We start from the raw sequence: 21,061 nt of genomic DNA, 5'->3' as shown, positions 1-21,061 counted from the left end.
AATGCTATCATATGTAAATGTAAATGTAAATGTGGGATACTTGTATAGCGCACAGTTACTCTACCCGAGTGTCCCGGCGCTGTAGACCGCTGGGGAACCCGTCCTGGTTTTCCCTGTGAGATGGTCCCTTATGGGTATCTCCAGGGTGAAACCAGGCATCCCTGGCGTCTGTGGGGGCCGTTGTAGAGATGAGGCAAGCTAATGCCCAGAGTTGCCGAGTGTGCTCCCTGGTCGGAGTGGGCACCGATGCGAGAATTATCAGTCCGCTGATCCTGGTCCAAGACCCTGCCGCGTCGGGAATCGAACCCTGGTCCCGGGCCGTTCTCTGCACTCGGGTCTGCCGCCTCTAACCAGTGAGCCACACCTCTCTACAGCATGTAGAGAGGTGTGGCTCTCTATATAGCTTAGCCACAACCGTTTTTCCAAATACCTGAATAAATGAAGTGCTTTCTTCTCCCCTGCAGAAAATAAGAAATCTATTCCCTTGCAAAGGTGTTCGCTCCCCATCCCTTTCAAGTTTTTTTACCCTTCCTTCACAGGAATCCTCCACATCCATCCACACCGAGTTTGCTACAATCTCGTCCCCGAGGTAGTAGTAGGCGACAAGCCTGATAGATGGGATCATATCCCCAGTGACCATGAACTGGATTTTGGTGAGAGATTCCTTTGCCACTCTCTTCAAGAAGAGTATCTGACCTTTGTTCAAAGCCTGTGGAGGGGGAGAGAAAGGAACACTGAAGTCACAAGGAACAGGAGTATAAGAGTAGACTGTAGAGAGGAGGAAATGGAAGAGGAACTGAGTGGGAGAAAAGGAATACAAGTGAAGAGAAAAGAGAAAGAATGGGGAAAAGTGGAGGCCTAACAAGAAAAGAAAAGAGAAATGAGATATCATTTGAGTTGTGGGAAGGAGTGAAGGGGAAACAAGATAGCAGTTAGATGAAAATTGGCAGACAGAGAAGAAAAGAAAGCAAATTAAAAAAAATACACAATTCTGTGATCCAAAAATACATGAGGAGAAATGAGAAATAACTTGTCTGATATCTCTTCAAGATTTCCCACTCATTTGACAAACACTACCTATTTTTACCGGTATACTCCAGGAGGGCCGACACGTTTGATGTACCAAACATACTTCCTACTTGTTCTAAAATGACCATCTGCCATCTTTACATTGTAAATTCATAATAAAGTCTAACAGTAAAAGAACAGAAAAGAAGGCTGGCTGTGGCCTGCATGAGCATGGATGCGTATGCATGACGTGTAATCTTGGAATGTTTGTCCTGTATGTCAAGAACCATTCCAAGAAGGCTGTGTTTGCATGTGTGCTGATGCACCGCCAACTATCTTGGAATGGTCTTTGTCATGTATATATGTGTCTACTGATATACCAAATGCCATTTATGATGAACTACGTTTACACTTGTCAGCACAGAAAAGCTAACAAGCACTGACAAAGGCAACAGAGCTCTACCCAATTATTTGAGGGAAGACTGATTGTATTTCCAAGTGTTTGTTTTATATTTCTGGATGGCCGGATGATGGCTGCCCTTTGAATATGTTTTTCCCATTGCATGATGAGTACCCTTGTGTGAGTGTTTCAAATCTGTGGTGTCTTCCATGAGGTCAGTCCGTGATGATTTAGGAAGCCAGTCAAGGCTGACCGTCTGATGTGATTTCGAGGACAGCTGTTTCTGGTGCTGGCTACTGACTGCAACCACACCAACTGCAATTGCCTCTTCAGATTAGTTATTTTAGGAATTAAATTTAAATATGTTTGATAGATTTCTATCTAAGATTTCTTTTTTGTTTTTTGCGATATTTTCTAGATCTCCCTTTTTGGAGCAGATTATCATCACAGACCGAGATGCAGAGCCATTGTCTTCATAAGAGCCCTGTTCTGCTCATCCGCAGCGACAGACAGACATGATGGTGCCTTCAAGAGCCCTTCACAAGGCACAGTCGCAGTATATTATCACCCATTGGAGAAGATGACCTTTCCTTCCCCTTCCCCACCTTTAGCGGCATGTTTCAATAAACATCTGTTATTCAGCACCAAGATACCCCTTTGGGGGTGAACATGCGCTTTACAACTACATATGTGCTGTTGTGTTACACAAGATATTTCACCGCAGCACATTCCTAGTTCAATTCTCGGTCTTTAGACCAATTTCAGAACTCTGCCACTACCCACTGGATGTTTGTGTACATGCCTTGATTGGCATGTGTACCTTCCACCTGTGCATCAAACACATGCCTTCAACCCCTCTTTGGCTATCCTCTTACCTTGCAGACCCGGAACTCCGCTCCCTACTTTGAAGTCCGTATTTTCTTTTGGTTCTCACTCTTCGGATTCTCAAACCAGAACTGTGACTGATCTTGGGTCCTCAAATTCCAGTCATGTCCTGGTTTAGTTTCCTGCCTTGCACGTTATCCACTTCTGCCTGTTTGCTTAACATGACCAATCTGTTGGCCTTTAGGAAGGCACTGAAAACATGGCTGTTTTCTAACTGACCAGGTGTTTCTCCTCCCAGCCAACAGTGGGTCTTCACACAGCACCAGGACACCTTCGGGTAACAGTTTGCGTTCTACAAATTTCATTAACATTAACATTAACTGCTCATTCTGGTTCAATGACGTTTCTATATATCTATCCTTTATGGAGTGCCTGGTCTCTGGACATCCTTTAATATTATTCCTTCATGTCAGTGCTGTTGCTGCAGGACAAGGAAGCTTAGCAGGATTGCCTTTGGCACAGGTATTTTGTCCTAATAGGTCTACAAGCCCTGAGGAAGAGATTCACAGACATTTTTAGAGCATTTGGTAACTGAGCCACACTAAACAGAATTATAGCCCTTGTTAACCGCCACCCCCAATGAAGAGACTCAACATGCTACTAAAGGCTTTGCTATCTGCCTGCCTATGGATACAGAAGAGACTTTAAAACCTCCTTAAGTCCATCTGTTCTGATGCGTCTCTTAATTTTATTTCTCTGGTCGCATTTAAGGCACGGCCCCAGTTCCCCTCTTGTCCAAACCTGCAAAACATCTGTGTGTTTTAGTATTGTCCTCAACTGCCTTAATTAGTCTACTTCAACACATCCTCCCAGAGGGAGATGATAGCAGCATCAAGATGCTCCCAGACCTATACTCACCATGTAATACAGGAATTTGATCTCATCAGGCTTAGCAGTAACAGCCATCAGGGTAAAGGACGCCAGTTCACCAGGCTTCACCGCCAAGCTTGTAGGTGCCTGAATGAAGAGGTAACTCTGGCTTGAAGATTGGTACACACTGACAGTCACCCTGCTGGTTTCTGTGTTTTCACCCTCGCCGACCTTTGCCTAAAGAGAGCATGGGGGGAGGTAAAAACAATATAAGAGAAGCTGCATTAAAAGAAGGTCATAGTTTAGTGTGGTTTCACAGAGGTTGAGGGTATACATGGCCTACTGAGTGACATCAGTAGAAAGCGTTGTGGTTCATCAAGCCTGTCCATCAGAGTGATCAAGTGAGTAAATAAGTGTGTGTGTGTGAGCCAGTGAGTGAGTATGGGACTGAGTGAGCAAGAGAGTGACCGTGTTTGAGTGAGTGAGCAAGCGGCTGAATAAGTAAGCAAGTCAAGGAGTGATTGACTTGGCAATTGCATTTTCTACATAATGGTAGGAAATAGGGCTTATATCTCTTGCCCCTTTCACTCTCCTTGGCTGCTTTTAATTTGTTTTTATTTCCTCCCTTGTCTCCTGCCTCCTTTTTCTGCCGCTGCTGCCCCTGCGGCACCTCCCCCTTCCGCGTTCTCCCAATCCCGCTCCCACCTCCCAGCTGTCCTGCCAACCCCAAGACCCCTACTTAATGGCAGCAGCTGTGCGGCTGTGCCTCTGGCACGCCAAAGGCAAGCCCGCCTGTGCCCGTCCGTTACCCAACTGCAACCAGCACCAGGAACCCTGGTCCGCCAACGCTACAGCTCCTTGGCTCTCTACACACTCAGCGTCCGCAAGAACAACAACTGCAAGCTCAACTCACCCCTCAACACCCAGGGACTCTTCACCTGCCGACACTGCTGCCACTTCTTCACTTTCGCGGAGACACAGGACCCCCCTTTCACCCTCCAGCAACATCTCCTTGCACCCCAATCCTTGCAAAGCACTCCCTTCAGCTTCCCCTCCCTCCACACACACGCCGTAGAAATCTGGGGCCTCTTTAACAGCACCTTTCCTGACGTCGCCTTCCTTGCCGTAACCTGGACGCCACCTCGGGACCGAAAACTGTAATCGCCATCCCCGAAGGATACAAATTCACCCAGAAGAACCACCCCAACCGTCCCAGAGGAAGCATCTCAATCGCCTACAAGGCCAACCTTCGCCTGAGCACCTACACCAATGGGCCCACAGATCTGATGGAACACCTCCACTTCAAGATACAGACACTTTCATCCACCAACCTCCGAGGCATCTTCGTCTACAGACCCCACAAACCGCATGCACCATTCTCACAACTCCATCACTGACATAATCAGCCCGCATGCCATCACCTCCACTGACTACAGCTTGCTGGGAGACCTCAACTTTCACCTCGAAAACCGCCAAGACCCCAACTCTACCTCCCTCCTGGATAGCCTCCACAACATCGTAATCAAACAGATCGTACCAGAACCAACGCACTCAGCAGGATACACCCTCAACCCCATCTTCATAGCAGAGAACTTCATCACCTTCAGCCACACCTTTGAACTCCATGGACAGACCACCGCTGCGTACCTTTCACCTTCAAAACTAACATCTCCAGCAGATGTCCACACCAGCTCCAATGCAGAAACTGGACCAGGATCTTCAACGAACAGGTCGCTGCCGCCCTCAGCAACTCTTCTCCCACTGCCACAGATGATGACCCTACCACCTCCGCCCACACCCTACACACTGGATCACCGACTGCATCAACACCATTGCCCCCCTCAACAAAGTCTCCAACCCTCACGCCAAGAAAGTCAGCTTATTCTCCACCGAACTCCGGGAATCAAGACACACCTGCAGATGCCTTGAAAAGCTATGGAGGAACTTCAAAACCCCAGCAGAGCTCGACAACTTGAAAAGAGGAACACTGCCCACCACATACTCATTAGATACTCAAGGTAAAAGGCACTCCAGGACAGAATCTCCAACCATGCACACAACAGCAATGAACTCGTTGGTATCATCAAAGAGTTCGCCCAACTCAACAGCGGGACCACCGACATCCCATCCTCCCAGGACCTCTACAACAGACTCAGCGCATTCTCCCACCACAAAATCAAGTCCATTTATGACAACTTCATTGACAACAAACCCCCCGAGGAACCTGCTCCCACCGTTCCCAGCCCGACGCAGCTGACACTGGACAGCTGGACCACCCTCTGCATTAAGAACACCATAAGGACTATGAAGACCAGAGTTAAATACACTACTAGTGGATGATTTTCGTACAATATACAAAGATAAAGTCAGGCTATACAGACACATTGTCCAGTTCGTCATGCGAACAGTAACGGTTCAACATGCAAGAAATGCTCCAGTTGGTCTACATTAGACCACACTTACAATTGACCCACAGGCACTGAAATCAGTAATAGGCACAATACCTTCTAAACTGGAGCAAATTCCGTTATGTATAGCACAAAAAATGGAACAGCTGGAAGCAGTATTTCCCCATGCAGGTCCGCAGGAAAAACATAGAATGCTAAACATTTGCTTGCCAATGGGGATGGTTCCCTCAATAGAGGATTGTACCACTTGGCGAAAAATCTTTGCTGCTGTAAACATTAGAATACATGGTACCACGTCCATAGCAGTTGTTCTACAAGTATTTAAACAAATACAGAATGAGTATGGTGCAGGACCTGCCCTGGACCTGGGGGTGAAACTGATGGGTGATTTTGCCCAAGTCTCTGCAATAATGCTGAGCGACATAAAGGGGGAGGAAGGAGCCATACATAGCCGCCTAAGGGAAATAGCTCCTATAAATAAGGAGCGAGAATTACCCAAAATTATCGAAGAAACCTATGCTGCATTAGGTAGAGATAATCTTGGAACCAAAGCAGGGGAGATCCGTTGAAGACCCACTATATGGTTGTAATTGGGCATCATGATGTTCCATTGGCTTCTCTTTTCTTATTTTTCCTTTTCTTTTCGTTTTCCTATTCCTTCACCTTCTTTTTGTTTACCTTCGCTATTGTGGCTGTACACTTATTAGTTCCCATAGTGGACACAAGTTGCCATATCAATACCAAAGCCAGGACATTTTTAAATCACAGGAAAGACTTGGTTTTAAGACCACGGATATCTCAGGTTGATTGACTTGGTATCATGTCTGTGATATTTCTCAACTCGCTGTTACTGTCATCAATGATTGATGCAATTAAAAATAACATGATACCTGTATATGTTTTGATTGCCTTGATGATGCTCCTGGCTAATGGTGGATGTAACACATTATGTCTGCTTAACTTCTCTTTCTTTTTATTTTTTTGTATATTTTCTAAAAAAACCCTAATAAGAAATATTTGAACAGGCACAAAAATGATATACACATTAACCTGAACAAGAAGCAGCTTCACCTGCATATCTATGTTTCCTACACCGAAGGAGGGGAATAAATACATGGTTAAAGGGATAAGTAATATGAAGTCACAGACCAGACATCCCAAGTTTCAACCAGTGTTTTTCCATAGCATAGTCTGAATATGGAACACAAACCAGAAACCAAATAAGGTTAAAACTCCAATCAGACATTTGAGGTACAGGTTCAAATGCTGCTTCAAGCTTAGGGAAGATGCAGTGGCCTTAACAGTGAGGTAGTGAACCGCTACCTTATAAAACATGCCATGTATTTTCACAGATGACTAAATTCCCAGAGCACACAACAATAAGCACAACCACACAAAATCACACACACTCTGGGTAAAGTGAAAGACTTCAATGATGAGCGACTGGAAACATTTAATCAAGGGAGTTGATGAATCCTATGCCTGTGACATACAAAAAACACGAAAAGAAGTCAGTAGCCTCCAGACATCAGGTCCACTGGGAAGAGACATTGAGCTAGGCAGAAGTAAAACAGGGACAGGATGATAGCTGTCTAGTGCAAAGCTTTAATCACCCTCCAACACAAAAGCTTAATTTTGCCAACATAATGGACATTGCACACACAAGTGACAAGCCATGGGAAACCAATCAACTCCACTCTAAAATGCAATGTATATCCTAGCTTACCTACATGTAGCACTTATCTATACCTTGATCAGGTTTTTTGTTTATCACTCACTATTTGTGGGAAGACTCTGCTGTACCAAAGAACTACCAAGAGATACTAGTAGTTTATGGAAGCCATACAAGAGTCAGATAACATAACTTAACACATAGATTGAATTATCCTCTTGCACCCTCCAGAAAGAACACCACAAGACAGAAAGCAAAGGACAAGACGTTTATTAAGAGCCACCCGCTCTGCCCCATCACACAAACAATTCTGTGGATGTGTAATAGAGTATTTCAGAGAAGTTCTCAATAGGCTTACTTGTCAACAGTTGATTGGATGATGGTTAAACAAAGCGGATTTCAGTTATATTTCTGATTGTCTGGTTGTCTTAATTAGTGTGATCCTGGGCATATCACTTTATCTCTATTTAATAGTAACAGGACAAAGTTTGATTAGCCTTGCAGATATACATCTACTCTGACCCTTACCACAGAGAGAAGACAAGACACCAATGGCTGTATGCCTAAGGTGATCTTTTTACTAAAATCTAGAAAGATGAGCCCTTCCTCTTAGCCCTTACTAGTGATCCATGACACCTGCACATTCTTTAATAACCAAAGATGCGAGACACTCACCAATATATCCAGTGTCTTGGCTGTAGTGGGTGTGTTGAAGGGGTACTTCAACACTCCATTTTGATCCGTTTTCTGAGTTACCGGAGAAGGCGAAGGGACTCCATTTATTTGCACGTCTATCTTCACAGGGATCCCGGCAGCCACGGAGCCATCTGAGTGAGATACCACCGCCTGTTGAATGGCACAAACAATATGAAGCACGTCATTTTGGTCAATGGTAATAAATTGTGCAAAAAAATACAGAAAACCTAGTCATACTTCTGTTGCATGAACATTACTGCAAGCATTAACAAGTGCAGACTTCAGGTGGAATCTGCAATACAGCAGACACAGAAGGGGCTCATGGCTCACTAGACTGCCTGTAAAAGCAAGTGAGGCCTTCTCCATCCGTTATTAATCATCATTCATATCTCACAGGTCTACCACCGTTAAACCATCCTCTCTCACACGATGTTGGTTCAAAGTGAAAAAAGCCATGACAGCGGGTGCTATTGGGGTGAAATCACTTCACTGCTAGACTTCTTGTAGATGTTGGTCTTAGATTTCGAAGCACAAGATGGAGTTCCAGATAGAGTTATCAGTACCAAAGACCAGAAATTCCATCCCCTGGCTGTTCAAGTTGAGGGACGTTTGATCATCCAGCTTCACTGGCAAAACTTGAACTGAAGTTTCTTTAGGCTGGAGTTGAAGGTCACCATAATTTGGGTATCATCTGTACATCACATTAGTGTGACTCCAAAGGATCAGATGAGAATGGTCGGGATCAAACAGGGTGGGTCTGAGAAAGTACTCCAGTGGAACCCTGTAACAGAGAAGACCTGAAGGGTAGCAATTGCACTGCCTTGTGATGGTTTATGAAGAATGTCTTCCCATGGATGCCCATTTAAGTCCAGCATTTGCGGATGGTATGAAAACCATAGAAAAGGCGGCAGCTGAAATCAAGAAGGATAAGTACTGCTTTATCTCCATTTCCTAGAGCCCACCTGAAATGGTCAGAAATTGCTAGAAGGGCTGTTCCACCAGTGGTCATAAACCAATTGAATTGGTTTAATAAGATTGTGGAATTTAATGTAATGGGAGAGTTGACGGTGAACATCGACCACCAATTTTTAGCAGGGAATTGTAAAAGGAAGATGATTCAGATTTGCTCATCAGAGAGGGGTCAGCACTGCCCGGTTCAAAAGGGAGGACACCAAGGCTGTCATCCAATCTGAAAGAAAGGTGCCAGAGAAGAATTTCTGAGGTCAGTGAAGAAAGTACTAATATTATAAGTCATTGATTAAGAATGTGAGGTGTGCGAGGATCAAGTGGAAATCCTGACTGTGTGGTTTGGCTACGCTTGCAACGCCGAGCATAGCCTGGTCCCAGAGTGGGGGTGAGTCAAAGGGAAGCGGACAACATCCATGTCTGTGAAAGAAGAGTCAATGGTTTTTTTAAAAAAAAGTGAAAAGTGAGTTATAGAACTAGAGAGAGCTGCAGAGCTTTCACAGGCCCTGGGATCTCTGAATTCCTTATTAATTTGAAATATTTTACCAGGAAAATTGTTTGTGGCCATAAAATATTTTGTGGTAGGAAGGATTTGTATTCTATTAAGAATAGGTGGCAAGATATTTTTTCCTTAAGATTCGTTCTAGTTTTAATGGACTGGCTTGACAGTGCAGCTGGCACCAGACAATTATGCGGGTATCACTAGAGAGGGGCTTTAGTTCTGCCCACATGTTGGGAGCCACGAGTATATGTTTTGATTAGGCAGAAGTTGTGGGCTCCCACAAAACAATCTTGCCATTCACACAGTTGTGATCATTTTGTTTATTTAACCAGCTGCCTGAGATTGAACGTTCAGGCGCACACACAGTGTAAAGCTATTAAAGTGTAATAGATAACTAAATCATTTAAGGTGTTTTTCCTTGGCAGCTACACAGATTGGAGGGGGACGTCATTACCCTACATGGATGTTTAGGTCTGGCTTGACAATGCAACTATCATCTGAGCTTAATCCACACCAATATTATTCTACAGTTCTTTGCTTCTACACCAAAACATATCCATCCCCATTCAGCTTATTTATAATACTTCACATTATTATACAACATTCCTTTATACCCAGAGCTACTGCCATTGCCATTTCTCTTTACAAGTAGAGAAGATGGGGTCGAACAAATGTTCTCAGGTGTGAGTGGCAGAGCACAAATGAAGGTTAAGGTCAAGCATTGTAAGGTTTTTAATGAGGGCCTGTGATTCGGCCACAGACAAGTCATGCAGCCAAAGATACAGGTCGATTAAGACAAGTTAACAATGTGGAATATGTAGGGAGCATTAGAGGTAGCTAAATCAGAGTAAAAAAAGGAGGTCCTGCCAGGAGATTGGTAAATAAGAATATCTGAAACACAAAGGTCGGGAGTTTTTTCTAAACTGGACATCGGGAATTCTACTTAGTAACATCTTCCTGCAGATATAAGGGAGACTTTAGAATAGGCACAGAAGATAATAGCAATGCTTCTGTCTTGCTTTTGTCTGCGATCTCTATGGAAAAGTCTTTATGCCAAGACTTGGTACAGTGATGATATCGAAGTTTATTTGCATTTTTAGTTTTGCTTTATGTTTAACGCAATCATTTAATATCTTATAATATATAAACATATTCATGTGTGTGTATCTGTGTATCTAGCTATCTATCTGTTAAAATGAAAGTGGAATACTTACGAAATCGGTAGAAATACCCAAAATACAATACACAATGCAATACTAGATGCCATCTGGCACTCACACAAGAATTTGGCAATCTTCAATGGGACCAGTAATCTTCACTCAATCAATCAGGGGAATTGTAAGTGCGCTACTCACACGTGAGGGTCTCAAGGCGCTGGGGGTGGGGGGGGGGACCTCTGTTCAGTATAAGAGCTAGGACTTGAGTGTCTTCCTGTACATGTTCAGGGAGACGTTTGATGTCGATTGGGAGCTTCTTCCAGGTCTTGGCCACGATGTAGGATAAGGCTCTTCCATCTGTTCTGGCTCTGCGGATGCCCGGGTTTTTGGCAAGGTTGGCAGATCAGAGGTTTCTCTTGGTTACGCGGAAGGAGATTCTCCCAGTATTGATTCTGCTCGACCTCTATGCGGCATTTGACACCATCTCCCCAGCTGGCATGCTTCAGCGATTGCGGGAAGAAGGAATCACCGAGAGGGCTTGGTAGCTTCTTCACTCTTTTATGCACGGCAGAACCAATGCTGTCAGTTACGGCGGGTTCAAAGCCAAGGCCTTCAGCCTTCCATGTGGGGTCCTTCAGGGCTCCTCGCTCAACCCCACTCTTTTTAATCTTTATGTGAAACCCTGGGTCAGTTGGTGAGATCTTTCGACTTTCAAGTCCTCTCCTATGCGGATGACACGCAAATCATAATTTCTATCTCCAATGATTAGCAGCTGGTTGCCCAAAAGTTCAATCAATGTATGACCAGCATAATACGATGGATGAAGTACAACTCTCTTAAAATCAAAATGGATAAAACGGAAGTGTTGGTTTTCGGTCCTCAAACTTCGATTTGGTCTGCCGCTTGGTGGCCCAAGATCTGCTTTCCCGTCCTGTTCCAGTGACAATGGCCAGAAATCTGGGAGTCATTTCTGATGAGGCCCTGTCTTTTGACCAACCGGTGAACCGCACAGTTAGTACCTGCTTCTATATTCTTAAAACTCAGAAGAAAGTGCTGCCGTATATTCCCTCGGAGCTACATCGGCCCATCATCAATGCACTATTGAGCTCTCAGTTAGACTATTGCAATGCATTATACCTTAATGTCAGCATAGGCTCTATGAATAAGCTTCAGGTGGTGCAAAACGATCAGCATCACCTTCAAGGCTTGGTACAGGCACATCACATCTCAAAACCTTGTTCCGCTGGTACACTCCAGCCAAAACCTTGAGATCTTCTACACAGAATAATCTTGTCGCTCCTAGATTTCGTAGGTCCAAATGGGGTGGCTGCTCATTTTCTTAAGCGTCCACTAAACTTTGGAGATCTTTTCTCCCCTTTATATCTGTGGCAAATTCACTCGAGTCCTTTAGGAAGATGTTAAAGACCTGGCTCTTTGCCTCTTTGCTGGTTGGTGCTAGTTTCTCTTTCCTCTCGCCCAGCGCCTTGACTTTTGCTTTTAGTGTGCTTTACAAATATTCATCCTATCCTATCCTCTCATTGAGGTATTGGGGTCCGGAGTTGTTGAGGCATTTGTGGGCATCAGTAAGCATCTTGAAAGTAACTCTTCTCAACGGGGAGTCAGTGGAGGTTCTGCAGGTTTTGGGTGATGTGTTTGTGTCAAGGGATGCCAAGGATGAGTCTGGCTGTGGTGTTCTGTATGGTCTGGAGCTTGCGGAGCAGGGACTTGTTGATCCCAGCATGTGGGGTGTTTCCGTTGGCCAGTCTGCTGGTTATGAGTGCGCGGGTGACGGCCTTTCTTGATTGGGGAGATCCATTTGAAGGTCTTTCAGAGGATGTGGAGGGTATTGAGGCAACTTGAGGCGACACCGTTGACCTGTCGGGTCATGGAGAGGGAGGAGTCGAGTATGATGCAGTGGTTTCGGGTGTGTTTTGTGGGGGTGGGAGGGCGGCTAAGGGTGGTAGGCCATCAGGTGTTGTCCCATGGAAAGGGGAAGGGTCCAGGTACGAAGACCTCTGTCTTCTCCTAGTTGAGCTTCAGGCAGCTGCTGCTCATCCAGGATCAGACGTTCTTCATTCCTTCCTGGAAGTTGAGTCTGGTGGTGATGGGGTCCTTGGTGAGGGAGAGGATGAGCTGGATGTCGTTGGCGTAGGATATTATGCTGAGTCCATTCTCTCTGACAATGGCGGCGAGATGGGCCATGTAGATGTTGTAGAGCCTGGGGCTGAGCAATGATCCTTGGGGGACTTGGCAGTTGATTTCCGTGGGTTCAGAGAGGAAGGGTGGCAGCCTGATAATTTGGGTTCTGCAGGTGAGGAACGAGTGGATTCAATCGAGGGTGGTTCCTTGTATGCCGCCGTCGTGGAGTCTGGCACTGAGTGTGCTGTGGGAGACGGTGTAGAAAGCTGCCGAGAGGTCAAGTAGGATCACGGCCTTGGTTGAGGAGGGTGCGGATGTCATCTGTGGTGGCAAGTAGAGCGGTCTCGGTGCTCTGGTTGCTGTGGAATTCAGATTGGGAGGGGTCGAGGATGGAGGTTTTGTTAGAGGTGCATTGACGGTCTTCTAGGTGACTTTGACCGTGAAGGGGAGGAGGGCCATGGTCAGTAGTTCTTGAGGTCCGTGGGATCTGCTGAGGGCTTCTTGATCAGGGGTCTGACTTCTGTTCTTTTCCAGTCATCGGAAAGTTGCCGGTCTTGTAAAGTGACGTCGATGAATCGTCGTAGTTCTGGAGCAGTGGCGGCTTGGTGGAATATGTGCGGCAGGCAGGTGTCAATGGGGACCCCAGAGTTGATGCCTTTCATGATTGAAGTGGTGTCTTTGGTGGTGACAGGGGTCCAGGGAGAGATGGTGGGCTGGCTGGCGTTGCTGGAGAAGGAAGTGGTTCAGGAGTCAGGTGTCTGGTCTTTGAAGATGTCGTAGAGGCTCTCGATTTTGAGATGGAAGTATGATCAGAGCTTGTTGCAGAGGTCTTGGGAAGGGGTGATGTCCATAGTTTAGCTGGGGGGCTTGGTGAATTCCTGGATGATGCTGAAGAGTTCGTTGGAGTTGCTGGAGTTGGCGAGGATCTTGTTTGGATGAAGGTCCTTTTGGTGGATCTGATGCGTTGGTAGTATTCTGTCATGGCGTTCTTGTCACCACCTCGACCCACGCCAACTTCACAGCCAAAGAACTCCACAGATGGATCACCAACTGCGCAGATGAACTCACACCCCTAACCCCTATGCAAACCCCGACAAACATCGCCCCATAAAGGCCGCCTAGTTCACCGCCGCCCTCCAAGAATCCAGACGCACCTGCAGACGTCACGAGAAGAACTGGAGAAACAGCAAAACATCCGAAGATCGCACCGCCCACAACTAGCTTCGTTCCTTCCTTACCAGCAGAACCCAAAGAATCAGACTGCCGCCCTTCCTATCTAAACCCACGGATATCCACTGCGGAGTACCCCAAGGATCACCGCTCAGCCCAACGCTCTTCAACATCTACATGGCCCCCCTCACCACCATCGTCAGACAGCTTGGACTCAAAATTGCCTTCAGCAGCACCCCCACCCCCACAGACCACGTCTGAAATCTCTGCATCATACTGGACTCCTCTCTCTCCATGCCCCGACAGGTCAACGCAGTCGACTCCACCTGCTACAACACACTGCGCCTTCCTCCGCAAGACCTTCAAATCGCTTCCTCCTGAATCAATGAAGACGGCCACCCACACACTCATAACCAGCAGACTGGACTACGGAAACACCCTCTATGCCGGGATCAACAAGTCTCTGCTCTGCAAACTCCAGACCATACTGAACACTGCAGCCAGACTCGTATGCGGCATCCTTCGACACAAACACATCACCCAACACCTACGAAACCTCCACTGGCTCCCCATTAAGAAGTGAGTAACCTTGAAGATACTCACTCACACCTACAAATGCCTCTACAATGCCGGACCTCCATATCTCAATGACAGAATCTCCTTCCACACACCCAAGAAGAACCTCCGATCCGAAGACCGCACCCTTCCGAACCCCCGTCCATCTGAACCCCCGCCCATCCGTAGAGCAAAAGCAGGGGGAAGAACCTTCTCCTACATCGCAGCCAAGTCCTGGAACGAGCAGGCGATCAACATCAGACTCTCTCCCACCTTGTACAACTTCAGTAAGACTCTCAAGACCTGGCTCTTCGACTGACTGGAGCTGCTTCCCCCTGCCCCAGCGCCTTGAGACACTCATGGGTGAGTATTGCGCTTAAAACTCCAATTGATTGATTGATTGAATGAGCAGGGTGCCATCAGCGCAGGAAAGGATGTTGATTCCATGGCAATCAGATGATGTGTGCCACACCAGTCATGTACATGTTGAAAAGTGTGGGGCCAAGTGATGATCCTTGAGGGACTACGCAGATGAGGTCCTTGGGTTCTGATGTGAACAGCGTGAGCCTGACTCGTTTTGCTCTTCCAAAGAGGAAGGAAGCTATCCATTTGAGTGCTATTCCCGCTGTGTAGTCTGATGAGGAGTGAGAAGTGGGAGATGGTTAGAAAGTGGCAGAGTTGTCGAGCAGGATGAGGGCAGCGGTTTGTCCATGGTCGAGGATGATGCGTATTTATCTGTGGCAGTTTCAGTGCTGGTTTTTTTTTTTTTTCTGATTGCGAGTCATCCAGGAGTTTGAGGCATTCTAGGTGGTCAGAGGGTTGTCTGTCGATGGGTCTTCTCGATGACTTTGACTGGGAAGGGGAGCAGCGAGATCAGTCAGTAGTTGCTATGTACTTCGATTTCGGCTGAGGGTGTTTTGAGGAGTGCGGTGACTTTGGTGTGTTTCCAGCTTTTTGGAAAAGGGGCTCTCTTGAGGGAGCTGCTGATAATGTAGATGAGTGCAGCATTGATTGTGGCTCTTCTCAGTGAAGCGAAGTTACACTCCTTTTCCAAGCACACAGCGTGTTGCGCGATTTTTTCACATGAATATTTTCCGTTTTGAATCTCCAAATGACGAATCCAACTGCTCCAAAAAAGGCCCGGATGGGCATATCTGCGGCATGAGAAACAGTTTTGAAAACATCAACATCTTACATGTGTTTTGCGAAGAAGAAGAAACAAGTGAATGACATTTTTTGGAGTAGTTGGATTAATCATTTTGAAATTAAAAACGGAAAATGTTCACGTGCGAAAGTCGCGGAACACACTGTGCGCTTTGGAAAGGAGTGTAACTTCGCTTCACTAACAGTTGTATTTACGAATGCGTGACCCCAGGGTGGGTCACATCTTCCAGGCTTCACGCAATCAGTTCAAATTTACAAATCCAATCAGCTTTGGAAAGAAGGATGAAATTGGTGTGCACTGTATCGCCTTTTTACTCTTCTCAGGTTGTAGACACGGTGGGGGTAGGGGTTTGTGGGTGCCCCTGAGTGGACTGTCTTCTTTTGTACTGCAGTGTACTAGACGGAGAGAGGGTTCCATGCTGTCAGTTGGTAGTCTGAGGTTAGAAGGCTGGGACGCACTACAGAGGTGGCTAAAGTTTGAAGTTGCTGTAGCTCTTGGTGATTTTTTTGTAAAAGAAGTCAGAAAGGTTGTTGCAGAGTTCTTGTGTAGGGATGATAGTGTTGGTTGTGGCTGCAGGGTTGGGGAATTCCTTGGCAATGGCGAAAGGTTCCTTGCAGTTGCTGCAGCTAGATTTGATTCTTAGGCTAGGGCCTTTTCCTATGTCTCTTTCACTTGATGATGATAGTGTGTAACTGCAGGATCTAGGTGTGTCTTGCGGTGGTTCTTCTGGTGGTTCTCCATCTCCATTTCCTTTTGAGTTGTTTGCAAACTCTCTTGGACACTCTGAGGTCAGAGTTGAACCAGCTAGCTTGTTTATGGACCTTTTAGGTTTGGTGTTTTCCAAGGGCACTAGGGTATTAGCGCAGGTGGTGATCCAGTTGTTGAAGATGTTTGTGTAACTGATGAGGTCGTTGGTGGGGTCTGGGTAGTTTAGTTGGAGGACATTGAACCATTCTTTTTCTGTAACTTTTTTCCAGCAGCGACTTGGAGTGTTGCTAGACTCCAAAGGGGTGGTTTGTGACCCTGTTATGTGGAAGTGGACGATTGAGTGGTCCGCCCATGTGAGTGTAGACAGCCGGGTCTGGTGGTTTAGTGGATTAATGCATCCACTGTAGTGATCTGTGTTCAACCTCATGGTCACAGCTTCAATTCTCGGCAGATCCACTAAGCCTTTCATCCTTCTGAGGTCAATAAAATGAGTGCCATTGAATTGGGTAACAATAAACATCTGTTATTCAGTGCCAAGATACCCTTGGATGAACGTGCACTTTACAAATAAACATGTTATGTTATGTGGCTGACATTAACCTTATCGCTGGGGATAAGATGGGGTTTAGGGTGTGTCCTGCAATGTGGGCAGGGCCTTGTACACGCTGAGTGAGGCCAGTGTCTTGTAGAATTTCGAGCAAGTCCATGAAGTTGGAGTCTGTGGGGTCGCAAAGATGAAAGTTGAGATCCCCTAGAAGTATGAAGACTTTTGCACCAATGGCGAAAGAGACAGTGAGGAGGGTGCTTAAGTGGGTGCGAGGTCCTGATGGTCGGTTGGCGAGGGTGCCTTCGATCGTGGTTTTACTGACCATTTAAAGCTTGAAGTGCATGTTGTGGCTTGTGAATCAGTGTGAGAGGTACACCTAATGGTGTCTCTGTGGATGATGGCGATTTGGGGATGAGCTGGGTTTCGGTAAGGGAGAAGAGGTCCGGTGCATGAAAGTCAATCAGGTCCCAAATCTTGGTGGAGTGCTCGCTGAGGGTGCATGTGTTGAGGAGTGTGCGAGTGAGTGACTGCTGTTGTGTGGGGTGGGTGTGTGGTGCTGTGTGAGAGTGATATTGAATTCTGACTTGGTGAGATGTATGGTGTGTGTGTTGTTGGTGGGAGCAGGTGTGTGTACACAGGTGAAGTGGCAATGCAAGCAGGCAAAGGGGACTGATGTGAGGCAGCCTCTTTCGTGGTGGCGTCCTGGGTTGAGCAGGTGGAATATTTTGGCGGTGTAGCTGCAGGAGGCTTTTGTACCATGGTTCCTGGAGCTGGGCGTGGCCCAGGCATGTACTGGTGCAGACAGGCTTGCCTTTGTGACCTCTATTAAGTTGAACCTTGGACAGAGGGAGGCATGCTAGGGCAGTGAGCGGGCTCAGCAAGAGTGGGAAAGTCCAGCAGAGAGAGCAGGAAAGTCTAGTGGGAGCGGCAAGGTGGGAAAAGACCAAGATGCAAAGCAGAGCATTAAAAGGAGCAAAAGATGCAGAATTGAGTGGTTAAGAGGAGCAATGGATGCAAAAAGGAACTATTAAAAAGAGACAGGGGGCAGACAGAACAAACGGAACAGACAAAGAAAGAGAAGTTGCTGAGTTGGAGGCAGAACAAGCAGTTAAACAAGACAAACGGAAGGAAACAAATACCAACATGATTCAGAAGGGCAAGGCGAGGTCAAGTTGCACTTAGCAGACGAGTTGCACCTGGGCACCTACTCTGTGCACTTTACCACTTCTAGCCAATGCTAACGTGCTTGTGCTCTTTCCTTTAAAAATTGTGAAATTGGCTTACATCTTATTGGCACATTTAATTTACATATAAGTCCCTATTAAAGTGGTATACTGGTACCAAGGGCCTGTGAATTAAATGGAACTAGAAGGCCTGCAGCACTGATTGTGCCACCCACTTACTTAGCCTTTCAAAACATGTCACAGGCCTGCCATTGCGGCCTGTAGGTGCAGTTTTAAACTGCATTTCAAACTGGCAAAATAAACCTTTTTCCAGCTCTAAACCTTCCTTTTTCCCATCGTGCTGGTGCAGTGTATTTAAAAAGTTGGCCACATACATTTAAGCTTTACATGTCCTGGTACTGTCTCGGCTCCGGACCGCCATCTTGGGTGAGGGACCGGGGCTCCGAGACGCTCCAAAGACGCCATCTTGGGTAGCGCACTAGTGTTGTAGGTACTCCTGCCAAACACAATTTAAGGACCCAGAATGCAAGCGCGCAGCGCCCGTCCGCGCCACGACGGAACTGGGGGCCAGGACCCCTTCTCAACTCTATATTTATCCTGGTGAGGCCCGTTTGGCCCTTAGAACTGGGGATGAGGTGCTAGATAGCATTACATTAGTCAGGTTACAAAATGAGTCACTATTGCGGTGAGTGAATGAACCCTTATTACAGAAGATACAGCTCCATTCTCACACGATCCAGGGGCTAAAAGTTGCTGTGCTAAACACACGATCTTTGCAAAAACACCATCTGGAAGTGTTCTCTCTCCTTCTTGACAGTGATATCAACATTCTAGCCCTCACAGAAACCTGGCTGGGGGCATCATCTACCCCTGACGTTCTGGCCGCATTACCGTTAGAATATGATGCAATATGGTATAACCGCCCGAAGAGTGTAGAGGGGGGGGGGTTGCAATATTATTTTAAAAAACTCTTAGGGTGACACATATTGTCGCCGACAACTGTGATAGTGCAGAGCTACTGGGTATAAAAATTTCCCTGAAATCCTCATGCATTATGCTGTTAGTAGTATACCTCCCACCAAAAAGCTCCCCAGACTTCAATGAAGCCTTTTTGGAGTTTTTAACAGATCTGGGATCAAGATACAAGTCTCTCCTGGTGGTAGGGGACTTACACTATCACCGGGATAAGTTACCCAGAGACTCTACAGAGGCAGGGTTTGAAACCAACCTGTCCTCGCTCAACCTAATACAACTGGTTACAGGCCCCACCCATGTCAAGGGCCACACTCTGGACCTGATCTGGTCTTCTATGCCTCTGGCAGAGATAATCGATGTCAGTGCTTGTGTGTGGTCAGACCACTCTTTGATTAAATGCAGGGTCCTGTGTGATTCTTCACCTGTATCATCTGACCCTCTCTGGAGGAAGGTTCTAGCCTGGAAGAAGGTGGAAGCTGAATCCTTGCTCTCCACGCTTCTCTCTATCCCACCCCCAGAGAGGAGTGAGGGAAACCTAGACCTTCAAATTACAGCACTAATGTCTTGGTTTCGGGCTGCTCTTGACACTCTTGCCCCTGAACGAACAGAGAGGACCAGAGTAAAAGGAAAGGGAGCCCCTTGGTTTGATGTCTAGCTAAGAGAGAAAAAACAAGCTCTGCGTCAAGCAGAGAGAAGGTGGGGAACTCAATTATAGCCGGACAGAGTCTGAAATTTATAAGGAACTTCTGTTGAAATATAAGGCTGATATATTGTTGAGGAAGGCAGCCTTTTATGAGGACACAATTGGCCGTGCGGGAAATAAGCAAAGGGAGATTTTTTCTATCCTGAGGGAACTAACGCAGCCGGAAGGTAAAGTCCCAATAAATGATCGTCCGGACTGTGACACATTCCAGAAGTTCTTTCTTCAGAAAGTGCAGGATATCATTATGGATATCACAAGAACTCCAATCGACCTTATGCCCCTAGACCTACCTAATCTCCAGGAGTTGGCTTGGAATCTGAACAGTATTCCACGTTTGGATGAAGGGAGTTTGGCAGCAATTGCGCACCAAATTATATCAGGATCCAGTGTGGACCCCTGCCCTCCGAGAATATTCCAAATGGCCTTGTCTGGTTTGGAAAGGCAGCTGCTAAGTCTACTGAATGAGTCATTGGACTCAGGTTACCTGGCAGCAAATCTGAAGGAAGCCAGGGTTATCCCCCTCCTGAAAACAGCAGGAGCGGATATTAAGGCTTTAAAAAACTATAGACCCATTTCCGAACTCCCGTTTATAGGAAAGATCTTGGAAAAGCAGGTCTTGAATACTCTGGACTGCTACTTGGAGGAACATGGTCTACTCCACCCTAGACAGGCAGGCTTCCGGTCACAGCATAGCACGGAGCTGGTGATGGCCACGGTTGTTGACGATCTGAGAATCAGGGCTGATAATACACAGCCGTGTGCCCTGATTCTCCAGGATTTGTCAGCAGCTTTCGATACGGTCAGCCATGTCATCCTGCTGAACCGTATCTCGAAACTAGGAATAACAGGGCAAGCACTCAAATGGCTCAAATCCTTCCTTACTGGCCGCCCTCAGAGAGTGCAACTGGGAGACCAACTATCCGGTGCTATTGCGGTGACCTGTGTGGCTTTCCCCAGGGGTCTGTATTTAATATCTATCTGCAACCTTTAGTGGAGGAACTTACTCACAGGAACTGCCAAGTTTTTAACTATGCGGATGACACTCAACAGTTAGTCCAGCTCGAGAACACCAGCCAGGCACAAGACTCTGTAAAAGAATCTGCTTAGATTCACGGTTAACTGGATGACAAACAATCTTCTGAAAGTTAACGTAGAGAAAACGGAGGTTTTGGTCATCACTAAACAAGAAAGTCCCTGGTGCGAGCTTTTTTGGCCCCCAGAATTAGGGGAGGTGCCAACTCCAGGAAGAGTGGTCAAAAGCTTAGGATTAAAAATTTACGCAGACCTATCTATGGCCCCTCAAGTCTCTGCGGTGGTAGGCTCCTGCATTGGCCTGCTCAGGCAACTCCGGAAATTGGTACCCAGCCTTTCTGTCCCCACATTGCAATCTATTGTGTCCGCCACAGTTATT

General features: G+C 46.5%; 1 protein-coding gene across 1 annotated transcript in view; it reads right to left on the bottom strand.

Moving 5' to 3' along the window:
- LOC147717735 (complement C4-B-like) overlaps positions 1-21,061 on the bottom strand; it is a 643,152-nt gene that overhangs the window by 424,815 nt on the left and 197,276 nt on the right. The window contains exons 11-13 of the mRNA XM_086919877.1: positions 7,859-8,029; positions 3,152-3,340; positions 527-709 (exon numbers count right to left, since the gene is read on the bottom strand). Coding sequence (XP_086776003.1) covers positions 527-709; positions 3,152-3,340; positions 7,859-8,029 — 543 coding nt within the window. The remainder of the gene's footprint in view (positions 1-526; positions 710-3,151; positions 3,341-7,858; positions 8,030-21,061) is intronic.

The sequence above is a fragment of the Lissotriton vulgaris genome, chromosome 5 (genome assembly GCF_964263255.1).
Source record: "Lissotriton vulgaris chromosome 5, aLisVul1.2, whole genome shotgun sequence".
NCBI lineage: Eukaryota > Metazoa > Chordata > Amphibia > Caudata > Salamandridae > Lissotriton > Lissotriton vulgaris.
The sequence above is the reverse complement of the archived record's forward strand: the minus strand, read 5'-3'. Positions and strand labels throughout refer to the sequence as shown.